Source organism: Chelonoidis abingdonii, chromosome 13 (assembly GCF_003597395.2).
Source record: "Chelonoidis abingdonii isolate Lonesome George chromosome 13, CheloAbing_2.0, whole genome shotgun sequence".
NCBI classification, from domain to species: domain Eukaryota; kingdom Metazoa; phylum Chordata; order Testudines; family Testudinidae; genus Chelonoidis; species Chelonoidis abingdonii.
In genome coordinates, this window is record NC_133781.1 from 11,919,205 (window position 1) to 11,944,462 (window position 25,258).

The 25,258-nt window shown below is 38.5% G+C and overlaps 1 protein-coding gene and 1 long non-coding RNA gene across 2 annotated transcripts in view; one reads left to right on the forward strand and one right to left on the reverse strand.

The window, feature by feature from the left end:
• LOC142047658 (uncharacterized) overlaps nt 1-25,258 on the forward strand; it is a 370,347-nt gene that overhangs the window by 285,871 nt on the left and 59,218 nt on the right. The window lies entirely within an intron of this gene.
• The window catches only part of COX10 (cytochrome c oxidase assembly factor heme A:farnesyltransferase COX10), a 160,513-nt gene that overhangs the window by 117,560 nt on the left and 17,695 nt on the right, over nt 1-25,258 (reverse strand). The window contains exon 4 of the mRNA XM_032792725.2: nt 23,534-23,658. Coding sequence (XP_032648616.1) covers nt 23,534-23,658 — 125 coding nt within the window. The remainder of the gene's footprint in view (nt 1-23,533; nt 23,659-25,258) is intronic.

Genomic DNA, 25,258 nt, shown 5'->3' on the forward strand with positions numbered 1-25,258 from the left:
CATTTAAAATAATAAACAGAGAGTGGTGAAAGATGCCTACAGTACATAGAGCAGATACATCCTTCTCCCCTCGTCTCTCCCCCTGCCCCACAATGAATCAACAGAAGTGCCTCTTATTAACTGCAGCACCCTGTTACAGGCATTTTTCTAATTGACACTGAATTAGCATTTACTATCCCAGTGAGAGGTTCTATGTGGCAAACACTTTAATGGAGGCTGCATGATGGTTTTGGCTCATATTAGAGGTGTAACAAACAAGATTTAGTGAGCAGAGCTAGCTATGGTGTCACAAACTCCAGAGCGTATTGGTTCTCTCTTCTTCACCCATATGGTGAGCTATGCATGAAGCTCCTGCCCTTGACCAATATATTAGCACCTCTAAAACAATGCATTAATTATGCATTCACCATGAGTTTAGAGACTGTGTTTAATATGATTAGTGCTGCTGTCTACCCTACTTAAGTGCTGACATGTATTTTAAAAGCTGAAAGTAGAGTGGATGTCTTCTGCTACCCAGAACATTAGATCTGAAGTCTTCTCAGAGGGATATAATAAAGAAGGAATCTTTTCTTTTCACAAGTGCCATAAAAGAAAAAGCCAATACACATACACACCCCCTATACTTCTCGAATACTGTAGTTCTGGGGTTATTTTTCTTCTCTACCCTCACAGTTAACAAAAAACTCCGTTTCCCCATATGTTTACAAATTCACAAAATTGTCTGACTACATGGGAATTCTTATGTATAATCCTAAGCAGAGGCTCTCTGATTTTCCAATTCAGTCTTCCTGAAACTATTTTCCAGTATCTCTCAAAATGTTCACATTTGCTGAGGTCTTGTTGATCCTTACTGTAAGGATTTTTCTAATCCTTTATTGTAAGGCCCTTACAGGATGTCTTCTTCTGTTTAATGCATATTCTAAAAGTATTTTAATTAATCAAAAGATGAAATAGTACATACATAATTCATTTTACAATCTATCATGACAATGTTTGAGGGTTTCACTCTCAGGCTCATTTTAAACATCTAATAATGTTATTTTTACTAACCCACCCTAAAGGGCTTGAAAAATGAAATCCGTATTTTATGGTTCATTCTCCAAACAAAAAACCTGCAGAATCTCATAAAACAATTTGTCACCTGATTTCTGGGGGTTATGTTCTACAGAATTTTTAGGCCAGAATAAGAGCTGGGGGAGTGGACCACAAAATTCAGAACTATTTTAATACAAAGAAAGAAAATTATATTTGCAACTTGTTACTGTATTTTTGAAACAATACATAGTCAGGATTCTCAAAAGTCTCAGACAGCACACCTCAATCAGTGTTATTTGATCAGATAAATCTGTAGTGCTGGTCTGAGTGTTGATGAGATATTCTCTGTATGTTGATTATAACTTCAGAAGGACCACCCAGCAAGGCAACCACATGCTACAACTATTTTTTCCCCTCTGTCAACTAATAAGAGCTTGTCATAAGCTAAACCTATTGGTTGAATACTGACATACTCATCCGTAACTTAAGGCTAGAATCTGCCCTCTAGAAAGTGCTGGCTGAAGCTGTTATGTTCAGACTATTCCAACCAGCTCTGCAAGCCTTTTTTGTCCTAACTTGCGTGCACTCCTATCTACTGTAAAACTATTTATTTATTTCACTACAAGAGATGCTGATGATATATATGGATGAAATTATTTTTACACTCATGACTTTAGCAAAGCTGTGTACTTGTTGGTAGAAATAATCACTGTAAATTAGCTTCCGATGATTTTTGCATCAGCAAAAACAGAGACTGTACCACAAATACTTCCATCTCTACATCGTATTTATGCCTTGTTTCCATTGCATCTCTTTTATGATATTGCAAAGTCAGTGTTGAAAGCTGACAACCAGACCAGCATGCTGCTCCTTCAGGGTCTAAAACTCAAAGTCACAGAGGGAGGACAGAGTGATGCCTAACTCTGATTCTGAATTATCCCTAGTGGCACTGGGATGCACTAGCCAAGCCATTGTATTTCTGCACTCTCCAGGCCATGGAAGGCAAACACATAGTTCACCAATTACAGCAGCCACCACCTATGTAAAAGCAGAAAATGAAGAAACTGGCCATCACACAACTACCTGCAGCTGTTACTTCAGAGCAGACAGACTAAAATTTCAGCAACTGGACATTCTCTGTCCCATGGTGGCTGAGTACTACAGGAGACTGATCCATAGGCAGTGAGAATGTCTGATTGGATAGCACTAGAAAAAGATCTTTCTAGTCATGGACCCATATGGTTTGACTTAATATTGACTGATTAAAGATATTTTGACTAGTTCTGCAGTTAAATTACATGCACCTGTTGTACACATATTAATAGCACCTACACCCTACTGCAAACATGGATACACTGGCCTGGGGACATAAAACCCGAGCAGATTACATTTCAAATGCTTAGCCCTGGAACAGAGTAGATTTATTCATCAATTTCACAGTTTCCTTGAAATAAACCATTTACTTAAAATAATTCCACCTAATGCACCATAAAAATAATATTTAAATACTCTAATTTATACCTTTTAATACAAATTGTACAATTAATTTTATGATCTGTGTAATTATTTTTTTATCAGCATCTAGTTTGCTTTATGTATTTTGGCTTTTGCGGGGCAAAGCTACACGAGCCATGAGAGAAAATTCCACTAGTTCTGTTAATAGCTTTAAGTTCTGTAATTAGCTGTCACAAATAACACCATATTTCCATTTAATACAAAACTCACATCAAATTATTAATTTTGTCCTGACCAACTTTATGATGCTCTAAAACAGATTTGTTTCTTCCCAAAGAAAGGCTTGCCCAGTGGTTAGGGATCTAGTCTGGGGCTTGGGAGACCCCAGTTTAATTCCGTGACCCACCACAGTGATTTTGGACAAGTCACCCAGTCTCTCTGTGCCTCAGTTCCCCATCTATAAAATGGGGAAAAGATATCCCTACATACCTTAAAAGATTATGGATACATATACGGAAAGATTATGGGGCTCTCTTATACTATGGTAATGGAGGTCATATAAGTACCTAAGAATGGTAGCTCTATTACTTGCTTTTAGGTCACTGTAGAAAACTGTTCCTTGATGGTGGAGCTATTGAAAAAGGGTAAGGAAAAGGCCCCCTATCAAGAAATACATAATGGATGTGACAAGACTCCTAGAACCTGATTAAAGAATACCTGCATTTTATCCCCCATAAGTCTATACGAATGGATTGTGATGATTAAACTCTCCATAGCAGTAGGATAACAAAAAAAATATCAGAGGGGTAGCCTGGATCTGCAAAAAGCAACAAACAGTCCTGTGGCACCTTATAGACTAACAGATGTATTGGAGCATAAGCTTTCGTGGGTGAATACTCACTTCGTCCGACGCAAAAAAAATACTTTACAGTAACTTGGGGACAAACTGATTTCAGAAGCATATGGGTTGTTATGATGGACTTCAGTGGCAGCAATCACATGCATACATCTGAACAGAAAATACAAACTGAGATTTTCAAAGGAGCTTGAGGGATTGAGGTAACCAACTGCCATACAAATAATTCAGCTAAAGGGGAGCAGCATGCCTTACCGCTCTACAGTCCTTGAAAAACGCCAGCCATAATCCTGTAGGGCCTAATGCCATTCATTTTTCAGTAGAACTTTCCACTGACTTCATCAGGGTTTTGTGCTTTACCTGATGATATATGTCATGTCTGCTTGATAAGGAACTTTGGTCAAAATTTTCAGACTTGGGTGTTTGAAGTTAAAAATCTACAATAAGTGGCCTGATTTCCAGCAGTCCTGAGCAATTAAGCAGAAACTGTGGGTGTCCAGAACCTCTGAAAATTAGATCCTTTATTTAGGTTCCTAAATATGGATTTAGTTGCCTAATTTAGGCAGCCAAGTCTGAAAATTTTGCATTTAATACTTAAATTCATCATTCAAAAATTACCATGAAAACTTACTAGCCTAGGCACAAAATCTGCTCAGATAAAATCACTGGATGATCATAAAAATTTATATTTTACTTGCGAATCAAAAACTTACTCACCCCAGGTGAGTAGAATTTTACAAGCTTAGATGAATAAATAATTATTTTAATTTAATTTATACTATAGGTCCTTGGGACAGGGACTACAACAACTAGTCTCTTGCACAGCGCCAGTCACAGTAACAGCATTTAATCAACAACAGTTGCTTTAACTGAACTTGTTTATTTGTTACAGCAGTCTACAAAACAAGTTAATCAAGAAAGGTGGCTTTGGGAAGGATGGGGAACTAGAAGAGGAGCAAAAAGTGCATTTGTAAATTTAGCCTTTGGTAAGGTGAGATACTGAAAGCAATAAATATAGCTGCAGTACAAGCAAATACTCTGAAGCTCATACATTGTACAGGCGCTACTTTATGACTTGCTTCAAAACTGCTTTGCTTGTCCCAGGTTCTTCTAAACAGATTGCCGTTCATATCAAGTTGTACCATGCATTTGTGATGAGGACTAATGTTCCTTTAAGAATTAAAATGAAACACGCACATTCATTACACTTGTGACGTAGCCAGATTTCACTGTGGATTTGGGACTCTAGTGAAAAGCTAATGTATTACATTAACTCAGTAAAAGGGAAAAAAAGATGAAAGAAAACAGAGCAAAACTGCGACTATTAAAAAAGAAAATACTTAAAAGGGGATTTAAAAAAAAAAAAAAGCTTGCTGATGACTTTATCCAAAAGGGAAGAGAGTGCTGCTTTTTGAACAAATAAAGAATCCTGTTTGATGAAGATACTGAACTGGGACTTGAGAGCTGAGTTAAGCTCTGCCACTCACTTCTTACATAATTTCAGTAGGTCACTCTCAGTGCCCCAGTTTCCCCACCTCTGAAATAGTGATGATGCTACATCTCTACTACACATGGATGTTTTCCGAGGGTACATTAATTAATATTTTGTGACATTTGAAGCCATACAAACAGATGGATAGATAAAGTTAATTCAGTCCCTCCACTGCCACAATCTATTTTGAGCAATTGAGCAGTTAGGAATCTAGTTATGTATTGCACTTTGTCTAGATGTTAAGGGTAACACCACATTCTCCCATATGCACAATATAGATATAAAAGTTAGATATTATCATAATTAAACCGCTTTCAACATTCAAGATCAGACTCAAAAATCAGAACATGGATAATTTATTTTGAAGATTTTAAATGACATCTGGTGAAGTAAAAATATGGTTTAGTAAAGGATTGTAAAAAGATGACTATGTTATTACACCAATAACTTTTACATCTGTCATTAATTTTCAGTCGGTTTTATCTGCTCCCCTAGTCTGCATCCAATTTCGCCTTGACTTGTGTTTTATTACAATCCCAATGCGGATCCCATCAACTGAAAAGACTAATAATTGCCTATGAAAATGCAGTAAATAGCAAGGATATTGTTTCCCTTTAACTAGCAAAAATGTAGAGTGTTTAAATGATCTGCACAAAATAATGTCAATAGGCTTTAAAATATATATGTCCTAACCTCTTTTACATTCTAGGAAGCCACATTTATTAACCGCAGCTTGTCACATACAGGCCAGGGAAGGGTTAATTAAGTTACACTCCTTGAACAGGTTAGTGAATGACGCTGAACTGGCACAGAAATATTTTTTGGCACAATGCATGCTAGACAAACTTCCCCCGGTTAGCATAATTTAAGGCTACCTTTTAAAGATCCCTTTAAAGCTCAGTGTTACTGAGAACTGTTGGTGCCTGTAATTGTATCTCTCTTGCCTCCCCCCCCTAAAAATATACTGAACTCAAAAGTATACATTTAACACCCAAGGGTCCTACCTGTCTTTAAAGAATTTTTATAAAGTAGATGGTAACCTCAGGCTATTTAAGTACTTTGTAGTACGACATCAATGGCATGTAAAGAGATATTCTTTAATCACTACACTACTTAAAAAAAAATTCCTTAATTTTTCACCCACCCATGTAAACTTATACTTGGAATGCAACTAAGTCAGAATGATAATACTACAAAACCACTAATAGGGTCCACTTTATTCTGTGTGCTATTGCTAAGATGGCATCTTTTGTTATTTTAGCAATGGAAATTGAAGTCATTCTTCGCTGCAGGGATGATTTTAGTGCCTACATTTCTTTTTAATTTGGATTTTTCATATGAGCACAAGTAACAGTTGAAAATACAGAAGGGTGGGAAAAAAATCAGTAAATAAGACAATTACTATTTGTAATTACTTTGTAAACAAACATGAGCGTAATCATCTGAGAGTGACAATTGGGGAGGTTATTTTTTTCTTTTGTGTTTTAATAAATGAGAACCAAATTTCAAAATACTTAAAAATATTATGTATTTTTGCTTTTCAGTTAGAACTCAGATGATGAAAACTTAATTTGTTAAGGTTTATAATTACAATTTTAAGTTGATTCAGATTTTCTGCTCAGTAGCTATAGTATTGTCTTCCTACACTTGAATACAGGGGGAGGGTGGGAGGGGGAAAGGGCTTGAAAAATAAATTGCAAAGTTTCACTCCTCTTAAAGAACCAGAGGGTGTGAACATCTGTGGAAAAATAAGAGTAGAAGGAAGACTGAGATATGCAGATAAATCATTAGTTATATTAAGATATGAAACAGGCACCCAAAGAATGGCATAAAATGTAAATGAACTTTGGGATCTGGTCTCTTAATTTGACAGCTGTTATGACAACTGCAAAATGGAAAACTGACCTCAGACAACTGTGTATAAATGAGACTATTAAGCAGAAGAATTTCACATGGAATGATACAATATACACTGCAGTAACTTCTCACATGGGAATAGATAAATGCAGACTGGAATTTTTATTGTCTTTGAAGGTGCTGATGTTAAATAGACTTAAATTTCACAAAGAAGAGCTGTTTGTTACATTATCAGAATTAATGGCACTTTCTGAAATACAATGCCTGTGACATACAGAAGTACCAAATTAATTGTACACACATTTGTAACTTCTGAGTATTTTTAAAGCAATATTTTTGGCAATTGAACAACTCAAGGGACTGATAACAGAACACAAAAGTCTTTCACCTCCTGATCACCAGTCTGAATCTAGCCAAGGTCTATAATGACCAATACAGTAACCATCTAAGACCTTGTTTGCTGGCTTTCGTGAAAGGAGTCATGATTGCAGTTCAGTCCATTATACACAGGTATCCACATCACAAAAGCAATACCACAAATGGCACCTTTGTTGATCTTCAGAGAAACCAAGGATTTAGTGGCTAAAGGAACTTAATTCTGCACTCCTCATCTCTGTTGATGATTCCTCTTGTTCTGAGCTCATACAGCACCTAGCACAGTAAGGTCCTGGGGTCCATGACTAAGGCTCTGAGGTTCTATGGTAATAAATAAATAAATAATACAGTAAAGGCGGTGTTATCTGGCACTTTACCTACTAGAAAGGTCTAGAAGACGGCATTTCTGGTATCCATTAAAAATCCAGTTGGTGTGGGGCTGGCAGGCTCCCTACATGGCTCCACTTGGCTCCTCGGAAGTGGCAACATGTCCCTGCTGCTCCTAGGCGGAGGAACGACCTGCAGTGTCTGCAGGTGGAGGAAGCGCGCAGAGCTGCCTGGTCGCGCCTCTGCCTAGGAGCAGCAAGGACATGTCGCTGCTTGCAGGGAGCCGCCCGAGGTGAGCACTGCACGGATCTGGCACCCTGAAATCCATCTCATTCCCCAACCCCCTGCCCTGAGCCCCCTCCCACACTCAAACTCCCTCCACTGGTAAGTATAACTCTTAATTAACCGGCACCCCACATTTCCAGAGCATGCCAGATAACAAAACTTTTACTGTAATACAAAGATGAGACACATTGGTGGGGCAGTAAGGGGGAAGTTTCCACTGCCACTTTCTACGATGTACATGTTTTGTAGATAAACACAGGACTTCAGCTCCCAGAGATGTGAGCAATACACCCACTTAAAAAATGTACAGAAAAAGAAAATCTCTTCTTTCTCTGTTTACCTGTGCATTTACCTTCATAAGATCAGATCCTGTTCTCAACAAAATCAATGGCAAAACTTCCAAGATCAGCTCCACAAAGTTCTCTTTATTCTCTCCTTTGGCATAAAACCAATTGGCAATACTGGAACTCCTCCACTATATATGTGGTTTCAACCCAGAGCAATTAAACAACAGTACTGTTCATTTTGTTTCTCTTCTCAAATGGTCTATCAGCAAAGAATTCCTATCTGTGTTTCTTTAGCACTGTAGGACAATAAAGTTCACACAGCTTGTCACAGAACAGGCAATAAAGACATGGTGACTGTAGCAAGGGCTGTATTTGACAGTAAATCTCGTACCCTTCCAGTCAAGAGGAGTGGGGGAAAACAAGCAGTCTTGGCCACTGCTGCTACATGGGCATCTAGGGGCAATTGAAGATCTAGCGGGAGATTTTCAAAGGCATAAAAAACAATTAGGTGCCCATCTCCCACTGACATTCAATATGAGTTGGGCCCCTAGCTTCCCTTTATGATTTAAAATCTCCCCACTAATGTCAAGTCTCATTCAGACGCTACATTATAGCTGATGAGTCACAGGAGATGGAAACACAGAACTGAGCATCATCAGTACATTGAAGACTCCTAAACTTTCCAGCAAGCTTATATGAACAACAGGAGGGATGACACGATGGAATCCCGCAGGACTCCACATGACAAAACCCTCATGGCAGAAGAGAAATTGCTCACCGTATCAGCTCTCTCCAAAAGAAAGGAGCAGAGTCACGTCATAGACATGTTAGGGACTAAAAATAAATAACCAAAAACTTAGCATCAATGTCCCTCACTTCCCCTCCACCTAATTCCTCCCCCACAACAATTTATTTAAGGCAGCTGAAAGATCCAAAATAATACAACTAGTATATGTCCTATACAATGCCAGGTCTTAAACCAGACCCGCTGACTCAAAGAAAACTGAGGGTTCTAGATACTGCTAAAGTAACTGTGCTATAACCTCCTCAATTATCCTTCCTTCCCAAATGGAAGTTTAGAAACAGGTGGATAAGTGGCAAGAAGATCCGTATCAAGAGATGGTTTTCTTGAGTAGAAATCTAATACTTATTTTCATAAGGGAGGCTGCCTCCTGCCCTTCCAAAGGGAGGCACTGATGGTCTCCACCAGGAGTAGCCCCAGTATTCCACCCCAAGGGCTTTAACCAAGCATGACGAAGATGGGTCCAACGCACAGACTGCAGCTCAAAAGCTCCCCCATCAGACCTCACTAAGCAAGAATGGTTGAAACTCTAGCAGAGGAAATATTGCATTTGTCCCTTCCAGACACTGCTTTGCTACCCAGGAGGATTTGAGTGATCTTATCCACAAAGTAACATGAAAATTCCTCACAGTGAGAAAAACTCAACTGTCACTGAGTGGAGACAGCCAGGATTAACCAGGCTGTTCACCACCCAGAAAACTTCCGCTGTCTGGGATTTCGCAAAATCTATGATAGAAACGCATTAGGAATCTAGCCATAACCATCACAAGCGGTAAGTTAAATATGGCAGATTCCTTAACTTCACCATCTAACTTTTCTCTCTATTACCAACCTAGTTGCCCTGCTGGCTAAGAACACTTCTCATAAACATTTTTATAATGGAGGCTTTTCCAGGAAAATATTTTGTCTTTAATAAACACAAGAGTTACTTATTCTAACTCCTAATGCATCTTGTAAAATATTATTATTTAAAAAACATTTCATTTCAGAACATAAAAATGAGCTTGAAGCTAACTCCATTGTGTTTGCTTTCAAAACCCATCACCTTTATGATACTCTCAGAAGTTCAAATGGATTGTCATGTCTCTGTTAGTAATATCAACATAAATCTGAACTGTAATAAGAAACAAGTCTTAAAAAAAAGATTACAGGAATAGAGATTTTCATCTGCTAGACATCTGTTTTACTTCAAGAATGTACATTATTTTGTGTGTGTAGATACATATACATAAATATATAAATAACCACACAGACTGTTTTCAAAGGTTGTTAAAACAGACGCTTTTTAAATCAAACCTTTATGGAACATGGGAGTATCATCTCTGCCATTTTATTTCAGGTGTTCATTCAATACTTCCAATACATAGAGTGCATTTTTATCTTACTGATGCATCTAACCTGATACTGAAAATAAAAATTACGCTCCGGCTTAAATTTCCTTATAGACAACAAAAAGCAGAAGTAATGGATTACTGCCCAGAATTGTGGTTCAAACATTCAATCATTCAAAAAACCTATTTGCTTCTATGCCTTAGAATCTCCTTAGAAAGTCATTTGTGGTAAATGGGTATTTTTGATAACTACGCATCCAAAGTTTTCTTACTCTTAGGACCAGTATTATGGTCCTACCATACATGCTACTTATTCTGGGCTCTAACAGGTGGGCATTTACCAGCAAATTCTGAAGCACCAGGGAGGAGGACATTCTGGGCTGCTGTGGGCCAGGCTGGGCCAGCCACTGGAACTGAGAGCTAGGGAACTGTCCCTCTTGTGCTCCCAACCCCCCCTGCTGGGACCAAACAGTACAGATGAGAAAGCTACTTGATTTGAATGCAGAGCGAACAAGAGCTGGACCTGGGGGGAAGAAGAGAGAGTAGACTGGGACAAGGAGCTTGAAGTAGGTAGAATGAACTGGAGGTAGGTGGGGATGGGAAGGGGAAAAACTGGGACTGGGCATAGTGGGGCAGGAGCCTGGGCAAGGAGCCAGGAAGGGGAAAGGCGAGACAGACTGGATGGTGATCTGGGAGGGCATTGGGCCTGGCTGGAGAAGGAGCCTGGGATTTTGCAAGGAAAGAACTGAGCCTGGCTAAGAAAAGAGACGGGGCAAGGGATCTGGGTGTGGGGGACATACTGATATTGGATGAGGACTGGGAGCCAGAGGGGATGTGGAACATGGTCAGAGGGGGAGCAACTGAAGGACAGGAGGAAGGAGAGACAGACTGGATGAGGAGCTGGGAACTAGGACTGGCTGGGGAAGGAGAATGGGACTGGGAGCAGAGTGAAGGCTGGGCCTGGGCTGGGGAGTCTAGAGTGGGCAACTAGGACTCACCAGGCAAGGAAACTGGAACTGGGATGAGAAGCCTGATGAGCTGAAAATGGGACTGGATAAGTGAGAAGAAAAGGACTGAGAAGCAGAGCCCTGGCGGTGAAGAGACAGGAAAATGTCACCCGGCTCTAGTACTTCGCTTTTTGCCCCCTCCCACAAATGAAGTTTGTAAAGTAGAGTTTTGTTGTGACAAGACAAGGCACCTCTTCAATGCAGCAGCTGTGGAAACCCTGTCACCTAAGTGGGAAGGATCCACTCCACTTTTAGTGGGAAACAGCTTAGCAATTGGCTCTTCTTTATTCCATGCTGGGAACCGCTTGTAGCAAGATCCTCCTTACCTCTTTCCTCACAAGCTGCATGCAACTTTTCTTCTTCCCCTGCACTCAACTAGAGCAGAGAAGGAGATGATTTCTTTGGAATGAACTTAATATCTACCTGCTAAGCAATGATTACTGGCTTACAGAAGGATTAATCCAGAGGAACCCACACAGGGCTCGTCTTTTCTACAAACTTTTATTGTCTTCGAAAACGGAAGAGTCATGTTAGCTAACTCAGTACTGATCATAACTTTGCAGTCCATGTGGACAAGGACAATTCAGATACAATATGATGTCTATGTTTGCCCTTGTCTATCTGTATAGTGTCCATGTTTGCTCATTAGCTCACTAGAATCTTCACAGTCATGTTCTAATACAAGATTGTGTAGTGATGACAAAGCAGAGTGTAGCTTTATTATTGAAGTAGTGATAATCAAATTAAATTAAATGGCTTGGAGTCTTACTACCACAAATTCCACTGTATGTAAGTTCTACTGTAGTCACAATCCTATACAGACTTTGAATTGTATTGCATTATATAATATTAAGTAACAGTGAAAAATTTCTTGGCTTTTTATTCTTTTTTAAATAATGTAAATTGAAATGGATTATATTAATGCTCTGAAGTTGTGTTTCAACTATATATTGCCTAAAGAGACAACGCTGGATAGTTAGAGCCAGGGAAGAATTTTCCTTAACCCTTGTGAGTTGTAATTCACTTCATGCTCATTATTCTTCCTGAGGCACATAGTGTACACAGCTAACCTGCCATTTTCAAGGCTGTACGCAGTTTCACCAAAGGCAGCATACAGGATAGATATAAGACCATTCAGGATGAAATTTCACTAATTCTTTCATCCCCAAGGCTGTTTAGCTCATCAACTCATCTACAATTTAATACCTTCTTGCAGTACTAAAGAAATGCTTACCAATTTGCAAAATGTCAAACAGCTACTTAAATGCGTACAAAATAAAAACTACACATTTTCACTTTCCATTTGAAAAGTTCCTTGTGTTTTGGAAGGTACGGCCAGTGCAGATCACAAGGGAAGATAAATCTTAGTAACTACTATATTTCCCCTTTTGTCTGATGCTATCTCTACATTCCATCTTTTCAATCCTTTGAAATTCCTTTGTTCTCCCTGAGATCACTATTTCCAGGAGAAATCTGGCACTGGATCTAAAGGGAACTCCACCACTAAAGTTTCCCTGAAGATCAAATATGCAGGTAAATTATTTCTCCTCCTACACACTTTCCACTGTCCCCAATATTTAAAAAAAAAATTTTAGTAAGCGCTAACAAGATTGCATTTCCTGGAGCATGAAAATGTGAGCTCTCAGATTCAGTTATGCACAGAATTTAAAAATGGTTTCAGCATTTGACCATCCTATAACATTTTGGCAAAAAGGAAGCATTTCAGAACAGAGATGGCCATTTTCTTGATTTTATATTTAGGAAGTGTATATCTATCAGAATGTACACATAAAAACGTATTTATTCCCCACCTAACGTCCACTTTTTTATGGTAATTGTTTGAGACTGTCCTTCACATAGCAATGAATAGAGAGTCCCTTGTAATTTAATTCACGTGTTTTCTAATTAACATATTGTACTTTTTTTTATTTTCTGAACATCATTTGTTGTCAATCCACGAATTGATGACCATATCAAAAAAGTAGACAATTATCAGAAAAGAGGCACAATATTCTGATGTGGAAAATATAGATGAAACTATCTAATAAGGACATTAAAATAAGAACATTGTACTTATTTACTGATTTTAACAAAATGTAATGTAAACAGAAAATGAATCCAGACAAAACCTTTTTCATTTAAACTTTCTCAAAATTCTACAACTCTGTGCTAACGTATGAGAACCATAAAGGGAAACTTAACTAGAAACAAGACTGAAACTGGCCAGTTTTACTTCACTGTCCAAAGTGAATGTCAATGCTTTGCTGAATCAGGTCTAAAGTGTCCCCTAATTTTAGGTATGGGTGCCAGAACTTGTCTATTTCCCTCTGTGGATTTCTAGCTCACAGAATGCACCAAAGGAGATGCTTATAGTATGAGAAGTTCTACCAACAATGGCATGTATTAATTTATAATATTTTCCCAAGATCCTTTATCAAGTTTCAGTTGTAGGTTAAATAATTTATGATTCAGAAAGATAATCTCTGCATTTAAAATTTATTGTTCTTTCTGAGGTTGGTTCTAATTAGTGCTCATCATTTTCATTGCTCATGAAATACATCTTCACTGAACTACTCCTGCTCAATAGCAAGGATTTCTCCATGCTGACTCGATCTAGCAGAGTTACAATTATGAATCATCTCACTGAGACATAAATTATGATCCTCAAATGACCACTAATGAAGGTTTCCTAGCCATTAAAATATCAAAGAAGCATATATCAGAACACTTCAGAGCACAAGACAGACTTCCAGTGTTGCACTTCTCATATATTTATTGTGTACTGTAAATTACATCATAGGCTGCCTCCAACACTGACAACCTTGTACCCCTGAGCTAAAACACCAGGTTTTAATAACCACTTCTGACAATCTTTTGATCACTGGGGGTAGATGAAAGGCAATGCTGTCTGCTGCAGGCAGTCTGTTCAGTCAAAACAAAGGAAACTTCAGAGAGACAGAGATGCATCAGGTGTTAATCTCAGAGGAACAATGCAGAAGGCAAACCGATTGGCTGGCTGTCCTCATTTCAAGTTACAAAATGCTAAGTGGCTGGAAGTGGCCTCAACCAAAATGCATGCAGGAAAGAATGGCACTACAGTTCTCATTAAACACTTTGCTTTAGATACATGTAACTTTGAGGATTTCTCTGAACTAAATCAGAACATTTATTCAACTATTTGGTTTCATACAGCAGATTTTGGAGGAGGAAACAGTATTTATTTTCTTTTGTAAAAAGATAGTTCTACTGAAGTACTGTTGTGAAATAATCTCCCAAGACAAGCATTGTGGGTTCCAGGATATGAGACACACAAGGTGGGTGCGTAAAAGATATTACCTCAACCACCTTGTCTCCCAAGAGAAGTGGCAGAAACCCATCACTTGAGACTTTTTAAAAGTATACTGGACAGAACTCTTGAAACAATATACTGCAGGGAACAATCCAGCATTACTGGCGAAGGACTGGATGGTCGAATAAGTATTTTGCTCCCCCATTAGAAAATGTTTGTAATTCTATGATGATGATTTATATTATTCTTATAGTGCTCCAAAATGCATACTAGGTATTTTCAGACATAAGAAAACAGGTCTTTGCTATGAAAAAAGTTTATCTAAATAGACAACATAAGTGAAAAGTGTCTGAGGTAAAAGTTACCACAAGTTTTCATTCTTGTTTTTCCCCGCATCTCTCTCTCTCTCTCTTTTTTTTTACACTATTTTTCCCATTTGAGGGCTGTTTTAGAGTTCTGTTATTTGTCTTTTTAGTTGTCCAACTCATGCAATCTGAGTCTTAATTTATTTGTAACCTGTGACTTATTTAACCCCGGCCTGTTTTCTTTATGTACTTTAACTCTTACCTAGCTATTCACTGATTTGACCCCTTTAAAAAAAAAAAAAGATTTTTTTTTCTTTGTGGAGTTGCTCAGAAGTTACTTCTAACAGACTAATGAACGCTACAAACTAAAGTTCCAATCCTGCAAGTCATTCCTCATGGGCAGATCCTTGCACAAAACAACTTGCAGGGTCAGGGCCTACAAGCCTGACACAGCAAACTTTTACACATAAATAAATACCTACCTTGTAAATAAAAACCCTAACAAAATGTAAACCTGTCACATCTCCCACTTTGAAGAAGGATTTTGGGTCCTCTTTTTGCTAATATTTAAAGCATCTCCTTCTGGAAATAAACAGTGTTTCAAATATTTAAAATCTGAAGAAAGAAGGAGGAAGAGGAAGAGGACGACGAACTGTTACAATTTGACAGACCTAAAACAAAGTTTGGAGTTGTTAAACCAGAGACACCATACACCTTCACTGTGGTGCGAGACATGCAGCCAACTGTCTGCCTCTTCCTGAACAGCCCGGGTATCCAGTATAACTGCAATTCCTGATGTTTCTTATTTCTACTATTTAAAAAATATGTTTTTGTAACTGGCTAATTAATCCAATGCTGTTGTGCCTGATACATCTTGGAGACCAATCAATCACATTCTTTCTTTCATAGTGTTTCTTTTAGCACTGAAATCACCTGTTGACACTTACTGTTAGTTTCATGCTTTTTACACTGTACTGAATCTTATTAGGAGGCCTTATGTGTCACAACATGATGCAGAAAATTACAAGTACTTTACAAAAATCAGTTTGCCATTGTTGAATATAAAAACACAAATACATGAACATAGGTGCTGGCGCTGGGGGTGCAGCCACAACCCCTGGCTTCAAGTGGTTTTTATCACTTTATACAGGTTTTCCAATTTGGTTCAATGGGTCTTACCACCCCCACTTTACAAATTGTTCCAGTGTTCCTGTACATGAATAGGATGAAGCCAGCTGATATTTTTCTACCATTCTGGTATTAACTATTTTGGAGAGTCTCCTTACTAGTCTCTATGATAGGCATTCCTGATTAATCAGTGAAATAGAAGAACAGTTGTAAAATGATGACACTACCAGATTTCTACAGTGAGGTTTGGCACCTACTACAGGAAATGGAAGCTTGATGTGTATGAGAAACAGAGTAATATAAAACCTTGCCATGCCTCAGTTTCCCCATCTGTAAAAGAGGGATAATATTTTCCTGTTTCTAAGGGGGTTTGTAAGGATTAATTCATTAACCTTTGTATAATGCTTCGAATGCTCTTCAAGACAAGGAATTACAGAAGTGCAACCTATTACACACCATGAAGACCTCAAATTCCTTCTGGTGATAGAAAAAACAGTAAAGAACAAATTTACAGGGACAGTCTATCTAGGTTGCTACATGGCACTAATCACTATAGTATCCAAACACCTCACACACATTGACGAACCTGTCTTCACAATATCCCTGTGAGCTAGGGCCATTTTACAGATGGGGAACTGAAATAGAGACAGATTATATGACTTATACAAGGTCACACAAGGGCGCGTGTGAGCTGACAACTGAACTCAGATCCTGAGTCCCAATCCACTACTTTAATCACAAGACTATCCTTCCTCCGCTTTAAGATCATTATTGTCAAGTGATATTGATGCTATATTAAGAACAAAAATTGGCAAGTCTTTTATATGTGCCAGCTGTTAAAAAGCATAAACATTGCAGCTACTAAATACCAGCACCCATCAGATCAAAACCCTGAAGGGCTAGCACTGCTAACTGCTCTTAGATTTGTTCTTTTCTCCAATGTTAAAGAATTTGCTTTATTTGTAATTGCTTTATAACTTTAGCTGAGATATTCAATTCCACCTGTTTCCTTTTCAAGGTACTATCAGTAAAATCCAACCACAGCATTTGATCCTTCCATTACTAAATTCAAGTAATTTTAAAGCATCCTGCTTTCATCTTTACAACCCTCTTTCCTACTTTTAAACCATGCTACAGCTTTAGAAGAATGTATTTGACATATAAAATGTGCATATGATTCTTTTAACATTTTCATGCCTTGTATTGTGTTGTAAACATCTCTTCATGTTTTATCTGCTCAACCATAAATCAGAGACTAACATCTCAGAAGCCTCACAAATGACAATTTTTCTACATAGAATAAATCTGAGAGACTCCAAAACTAAAAATCTTGCTTTCAGCTTTAACAAGAAGATCAGAGAAAAAGGCCTACAAAGCAAAAAGTGAGATACTCAGCTAAATTAAAAACAGCAAAGAAAAAAGTGACAGTGTGATAAACTTAGTAAAATATAGGAACAAATAAATGAACGTTTCAGTCCAGCCTAAGCTGACAATAAGCCAACATTCTGCTGATTCCCAGGTGCTCCCCACCCCACTTTGTTTTGTTCTGTTTGTTTCTATAGAACAATGTTTTGAGAAAACACCATGAGCATTCACATCAGCATGTTGAATACTGTGGGATCACATAGTGTCCACTTAACTGGACACTATGTAACCTCAGGGAAGTCACTGCCCCTCTCAGTATTTCAGTTCCTCCAACTGTAACAGGTAGGATAACATCTATGCATAGCACAGACATGGGGTGAAGATTAATGTTTGATAAAGCATTCTGAATATGTAAAAGCATAATAGAAAGTGATATATTAGAAATAATTGCTTTTGTTTTATTTAAATTTAAAATGCAGTGTTTAAGATACCGATTTCCAAATACCACTTATTCTGTGTATTGTAACTGCAAGTTTTTCGAGGTTGCATGGTTGGCTTACATATCACAAGCTGTATGTCTTTAAACTAGAAATGAAATGTCATGCTCTGTTCCTAGGTAGTTATGTTAAGATTTTTTTTCTATTATTATGATTAAAAACATTGCACAACATGGTGTTCTTTCACTCTGAAGTGATCCACGGAGAGCACCTGAAGACAATAATTCTAAATTATTCCAGTACCGGAAAAGAGAGGGAGCACTCAAACAAACAGAGTGGAAGAAAGCAGTTTGGACAGGTGGGAGTGAAAAGCAGTGACATGTTGTAGTACACTACCGAAGGGGTGAAAGATATAGTGCAGCGTTGTATGATGTGGAAGAGAACAAGGACCACTGGGTTAGAATGCCACTAAGATGCTAGATTAGGTGAGACATACAACTCTGAAGTACTGTGATATGAAAAGTGATGCAGAGGCAGAACAACTGGTAAGGGACAAGAGACCACTAAGTATTCTGCACCTTTCTGCAGCAGTTCACTATTTTGCAGTCCATGGCACCATGCTCATTTCTTCAGACCACTGCACATTCTACAGAACTATACAAATTTTCACAGTATTTACCCAGACGAGCAACTTTCCTGATACCATTTTCCACAATTCTTTGATAGATTCTGTTTCTGTAAAACTGGTGCCTAACAGAAAACATTCTGAAATATTTCTCCAGACATTTTCTACAAACAAATCACACACTTTTTAGGATGACTTTCTAGATCAGTCATTATACATTTTCCGCAATGTTATCCCAACCTCAACGATATTTTAGCCATATTTTCAAAAATATTTTTAACTCAATAACATTTTTAATACTGTTTCTCCAGGCCAGTGAAACATTTTACACTCTGCTTTTTCTATTGTACCTAAAAGGCACAATCAATTTAACAGAATTGTCATAGAAGACATTTGATTACTTTTACTTACATCAGAAAATCCAGTTACAGTTTACCCCTTGTGATGGAAAACTAATTTATAAGTACATACCTTTCTTCAGCGAGATCAATAAATAATGGAAATTGCAGTGTTGACACCTCATGTACTATTTGGTGTTTTTCTTAAAGCCCCAGCTACTTGAGTCAAGCGATTACTTGAGAATCTCAGTTTTCATTGTTAAAAGAGGTTTCTAGTCCTCATACGGTTGCCGAAAAAAGTTTGAAAATGTGACCCCTAAAGGTTCAAATCAGGAAGGTAATAAAAAACTTAAAATGTATTACTTTTTTAAAAACCTCATGATTTTTAAACTCGGCTTTATTTACTGCACACTATTGAAAAGCTCCTCTGAAGCCAGAATTATAAATTTCCAAATGGGCTCAGAACTTCTGCAAATCATATAGCACAGTCTCAAGTCAGGCACCCAGAAATGAGGAACAAAATTTTAGTGACCTCCTCTGAAAAGTTTGATTTATGTGGCTTGTCCAGCATCATATAAGAAATCTGGCAGAAGCATGGATAAAATCCAGCTCTCCAAAGCAGTATTCAACTGCCTTAACCACAGTACTATCCTTCCACTTCCTTCCCTGCCTCATTCACTATACACCTTCGAGCTTCTGCTACAAATAAGCCTGGGGGTCATACAGCCAACAGTCTCCACTATATAACCCTGATTCATCCCCAGAGCAGTCCATTCTGTGCACTAGGAATAACAGAAAACAGGCCCCCCCACACCTAAATAAATAAATAAATATAAATATAAATAAAGGCCAGAGGCACCATGGTAAGAAAGAGAGAGACTACAAAGAACTGTCCCACTGCTCAGTGCCAAGTAATGCGACTGATGCATGGACAGGGTGTGGTGGACACAGAAATGGCGGCTGGGATAGGACAGATTCTACAGCACTTCCAGACCTTAACACTGACCTCAGGATCGAACAATATTCAAAATGTTAATCATAGATCTAAAATGAAAATAAGCTAAGATCAGAAATTTAACAGCAGTAACATCACTACAAGTCTTCAGTCAGAACATTCCCACTAGTAGATTCTCCCCCCAGTGACATCTGGAAAATAAAGCAGAGCCATATAGTATTTAAAATCAGGCCAGGTCTACACTGCGACTTTAAATCGGTTTAATGGCCGATATACCGATTTAACGCCTGTACCCGTTCCATGACGTTGTCATTAATATCGATTAAACGGTCCTTAAATCGATTTCGGAACTCTCCCAGACGAGAGGAGTAGCGCTAAATTCGAAAGTGATAACTCGGATTAGGGTTCATGTGGACGGAAATCGACATTATTGGCCTCCTAAAGGTTACCACAGTGCACCACTGACCGCTCTGGTCGCAATCCGAACTCGGATGCGAGTGCCGGTAACAGGAAAAGCCCGAGACTTTAGAATGACATTTCCTGCTTTCACGTGTCCAGCTCTGATCAGCACTGGTGGCAATGCAGTTCAAATGCAAAGTAGCTCCTGCATTGAACCTTACGGGAGATACTAACGCACTGATCGCTGTATGGTGAGACAAATCTGTTTTATCAGAGCTCCGTTAAAGAACAGGAAATGCCAAAGCCTTTGAAAATAAACTCCACGGATACACAGCGGTGCGTGACAACCGTAACAGGAAGCCAGAGACTCAAACGGATGCTCATGGAGGGAGGGAGGGGTAATGAGACTACAGCTACCAGTCTCACCAGCAGTTCTGAAAACTATTTGCATTCTTGCTGGGCCCAATGTCTGTAGCTTAATAACGGTGTCTTGCGTGGTTCATGGAACAGCTCGTCAGTCTCTTCCCCCCCCAGCACGTGAAAGGAAGTAAAATAAATAATTCCTTGAGTACTGTATATGTCACCTCTGTGTACTGAATGCTGCTGGCAGAGGTACGCGAGGTGTTGACAACGGTCAGGATTACCGTTTGTGATTCTCAGGGTCCATGATTGCTGTGCTATGGCTGTTTGCTCAATGCACTCCGGGAAAAGGCGCCAAAGGGTTGTCTGCTGCCTTCACAAAGGGAGGGGTGAGGCTGTACCCAGCACCACCCGGGCAATGTTTTCTGCCCCATCAGGCACTGTGCTCTCAACCCGGAAGTGGGACTATGGATAGCTGAGGAACAGCTACCCACGTGCACCGCTCCTGAAATCGTGGTAGCTTTGGACCATGGACGCAAACAATCGATTTCGTGATCCCACTGTGGACGCGCTAAACCGATTTTATTAGATCTGTTTTGTAATATCGGTTTAAGCTAATTCGAAATAATCGTGCAGTGTAGACGTACCCTCAGTTATCACAATTTAGAAGAAGAAAATAGGGACACAAAACGCAGTTTGCTACCTTTACATACTTTTCAAGGTATGTGTATTTTCCAAAAAAAGCAAACAGAAGAGACAGAAATTTCATCATGTGGAACCATATTGACTACCCCATCGTCATCATCAGGGTCAGAACCTTTAGATCCACCACACAGACTGCTGCCATTTGAACTAACAGAATAACCAATAACAGTCATAGGTTGTCATCCTCTATGTGGATCAGCATTAGCGGATAAGACACTCACTTTGCCAGTGGATTTCACAGCTATTTACTGAGACCAGAAGAATGTTGAGACTCAGGAAACCTGGGTTCTATTCCAAGTTATCACGGGAATGTGCTCCAGTGGTTACATACCCCTCTGTCCTTGTCCCCACTCAAGCCTGACCCCTTCTGCCCCTCCAGCCTGTCATTGACACAGCATCTTTCCTGTTCACCTGCCTCCCCATAGTTCTTTGTCTCTGCTGAGCATGCATGAACTTAGCCTTTTAGAGGCTCATAGCTTTGCCAGAGGTGGACAGATTTTCCTAAGGATGGCAAAAGGCACATCTTAGATAGACATCACCCCCTCTACTGCCAAATTTCAATCCCCTGCTCCAAAGAATGGAGGCACTAGAACTTCTCAACGAGTGCAAAAATTTAACATGGGCAAAACAACATTTTTTCCCCATACCTCATTATGAAAAACATTTGGATCATTTGAGCAGATACTAAAAAGTTAGCCTGAAGCAGACGCCCAGCATGAACAGCTTTAGCCCAAATGCTTAAAGCGTGGCAATGTTATAAACAGCTTAACGAGGATCTTATATTACATAATGTCTGGCAACCTAACCTATCACTACCTGCACCACCAACAATATAGTGAGGATGCTGGAATGTAATGGAGACCACAATTTTTAGATGGCCTCAGGTATTATCATATTTGACCTGCTGTAAATTCTGCCCCAGAGAAACACACATCAGAACTTATGAACTTGCTGGCGGGCATCTAGAGGTGCCCTGTTTACCCTCTCAAGCACAGTAAAGTCTTATTACACATCCTGGTTGAGACCTCCTTCTCAGAAGCCGCCAGGTCCTTCCTCTGACAAACCTGATCTTAGTGCTGCCCTCTCCAGTCTCAACTCTCTCAACAGTCCTCGCCCATCTGCTGCAATCTGAACCAACAATCCATGATGCTAGCAACCAAATGTGCCTTTAAAGAACATAGATGTTAAATCTCCGTCTCATGCATAGGTTTGACTTCCCACCATCCCCTACATAAAATATCATTAGCTTGCCACATTCTCAAATATTTTCCACACAAGCCTTATGAGGTTCAACAAAAGGGGGGAAACCTATAGTAAAAAAATAAATAAAAAAAATCCACTGTTGTACAATGTCCTGAATTACAGCTATTTCCCTGACTTTGTAATAAACTTTTATTCCCTTGCTTTCCTGAATAAAAGTAGCTGCCCTCAGAGCTTTGGACTCCAAAATATACTATGGCATTCTTACCATTCTCAGCTATTCCAAGTGTTTGCAAATAGCTTCTAAAATGCCTACTTTTGAGACAAAACATATTAATAAGGAATATCTATAAGCTGAAAGCTGTGAAATCAATCCCTGGTGCATACATAACCATTTTCTAAAACATTTACCAGAATCTTAAAAAAGGCAGATTAAGCAACAGCCTCCAAACAAAATTTCAATTCTCTTTTTAGCCCTACAGCATTCAGTTCAAAATGGAAATGAAACCTGCTGTCAATCTATATCAGCTGTTTCTGTTAGGGTACAAACTGAATTTTGAATATAGGCAAAACTACAAAAGTATGGGATATAAAAGAAAAATAAGAAAGGAAGGCTGGTGGCACATCTTCAAAATTGCATTGCATCAACACTGAGGAAGTTGCAGGCGCTTAAACGAGCCTAAGAGACAACTTTCCTATTCAGATCTATACTTATTTTGTACAAGTTATGTACACTGTAAGAGAGAAAAGTACTTTGTATAAAAGTATGGTTTTAATAAGAATTCTTATGTGCTGTGTAAGCGCTTTCATCTGAAGATCTCAAAACAATTTTCTATTTTACAGATGAGGAAACTGACAAACATAGGTTCCACAGGTTACCCAATCCTGAGTCCCCCGAAGAAAATAGCAAAACTCCCACTGACTTCAACAGAAGCAGGATTGGGGCTTAAATGACTTGATTGGCAGAATTAAGGATATAACCCAGAAGTCCCAATTCCCATACTCTAAACATACGCAATTCCACCTCACATCATTCAGTGGTGCACTTTTTATACTACCAACACTAACAATATTGCCTTAAGGTTTGGAAATCTTGTCAGCTCATTTTTGAGTATGCCAACTACTTTTGGGATCTATATTTTTGATTATCGATTCATAAACATATACACAGTTCTGCAGTGCAACTTCTAGGTGTTCATAACTCGTACAGAATACACAGCTCCCCTCATATCACCATATTCACCTAGAGTCAATGAAAATATTTCTGGTGCTAAGACAACATCACTTTACAGTTCAAGCTAAAAGATGATGGGCTCACCTGATTGATGGAGTTGGCTGCACAGGAAGCAAGTCCAGTTCCAATGGAGGTAAGCAGGAAACAAGTTAGGTCAAAAGGGACTGGAGCCATAGCAAACCCAGCAGATGCGGTACTCACAACCAGAGCTGCAACACAAAAGCACACAGCATGTTTTACTAGCATGACACCAACAATAAGTCATTTCTCCTTTATGTACGTAACCATTACAGATCGGGTTTTTAAAACAACGTAAGAACTCCACACTCCATAGGTTTACTTCTGACATTAATTATTTGCATCACAGTAGCGCTTACAGGCTCCAGGCAGGGTGGACTTATTGAAGTCAAAGTAATTCAAATAACCTATCTTAATCATGCTTTAAATCAGTAAGCAGGAAGCCTTGATTTAAAATCATTCATTTTAACAGTTTTTTGCATTTGTATTTTTTATTTACATAAAGAAAGGTTGAGTCTCATTGGTTGCCAAACAATACGACATGTTGATTTCCAAGTGAATATAGCCTTTGCACTAAATGCGGTAATTCTTTTTGTTAACCAGTTGGATGCCCATATCTATACATATTTAAGCATTAGATTGCTAAATTTACATTTATTCGGATTCTTAATTTTTACATTTTTTATAATGTTAGAAAATGATGAATGATGCAATGGATGCCCTGGCTCCCTATACAATATTATTTAGTAGATTAATTTTTTACTTGTGATTGGTACCAAGCTCTGTTTGGATGGAAATTCAAATTAAGTTAAAATGCAGAAAAACAGTTTTATTAGTTATTGTTATTAAATAAAATTACCTTACATGTTCTGGATACACAAGAAAAAAATTTATCAAAATAAATTTTCCATTTAAAACCAACTGATTTATTAAAGGAAGTGTTAGGTGCAGTTAGGGAACTGCCCTGATTATTTCTAGTCACTATGCTTTTCAGAATTTTAGAACTAGTAGATCTCAAACTCTCACATATAGGCTTCATTCAGAGATTGGAAAAGGAAAACAAGCTTTTCTGCTTCTTCAGTTCACAGTTTAACTTTGGATAAACTAGCCATTGAACTGAACAAGCTGAAATGAAGATAATATTCTCTCTGCACCTACAGAAGAGGCTGTTGCTGTCAAAAACTGGTTTAGCCCTTCAACAAACTCTGCTTCCAGATGCTTAGCCAGTGACTTCCATCAGTTCAGTGGTTTGACTTTCTTTGAAACTTGGCAGCAAATATGTACTACTTAATGTTATTTTTTGTATTTAATTTTAATGATTTTAACAGATTATAATACGTTAGGCCTTAGCATAGGTGGTCAACTTCAAATTAAATTTTATATGGGTCCAGTTTTAAAAAATAAATTTAATTTGTTTTTTAATTTATTTTATTACTATATTTAAATACAAAATCTTTTTTTTTTAAATAAATTTTTATTCACCCATGGCTCTAACCAAGAACATGGTCTCATTGTCCTACAAATAGCTGCTGAGAAAATTCATGCTTCACAATCGAAATAGACAAGAAAAAGGAAGGTGGAAAGGAAAACAGTCACAGAGAAGTGAATTGATCTACCCAAGTTCATACAGCAGGTTAGTGACAGCACTGGGAACAGAGCCCATGTCTCCTGACTCTCTGTCCAGTGCCTTAGTCACTAGACAAACCACCTCCCAAAGTATATGTATAGGCCATAGGTTCCAGTAGCTGAGTGAAGATTGTCACAACATGCAAAAAACACGGCTGGTAACCT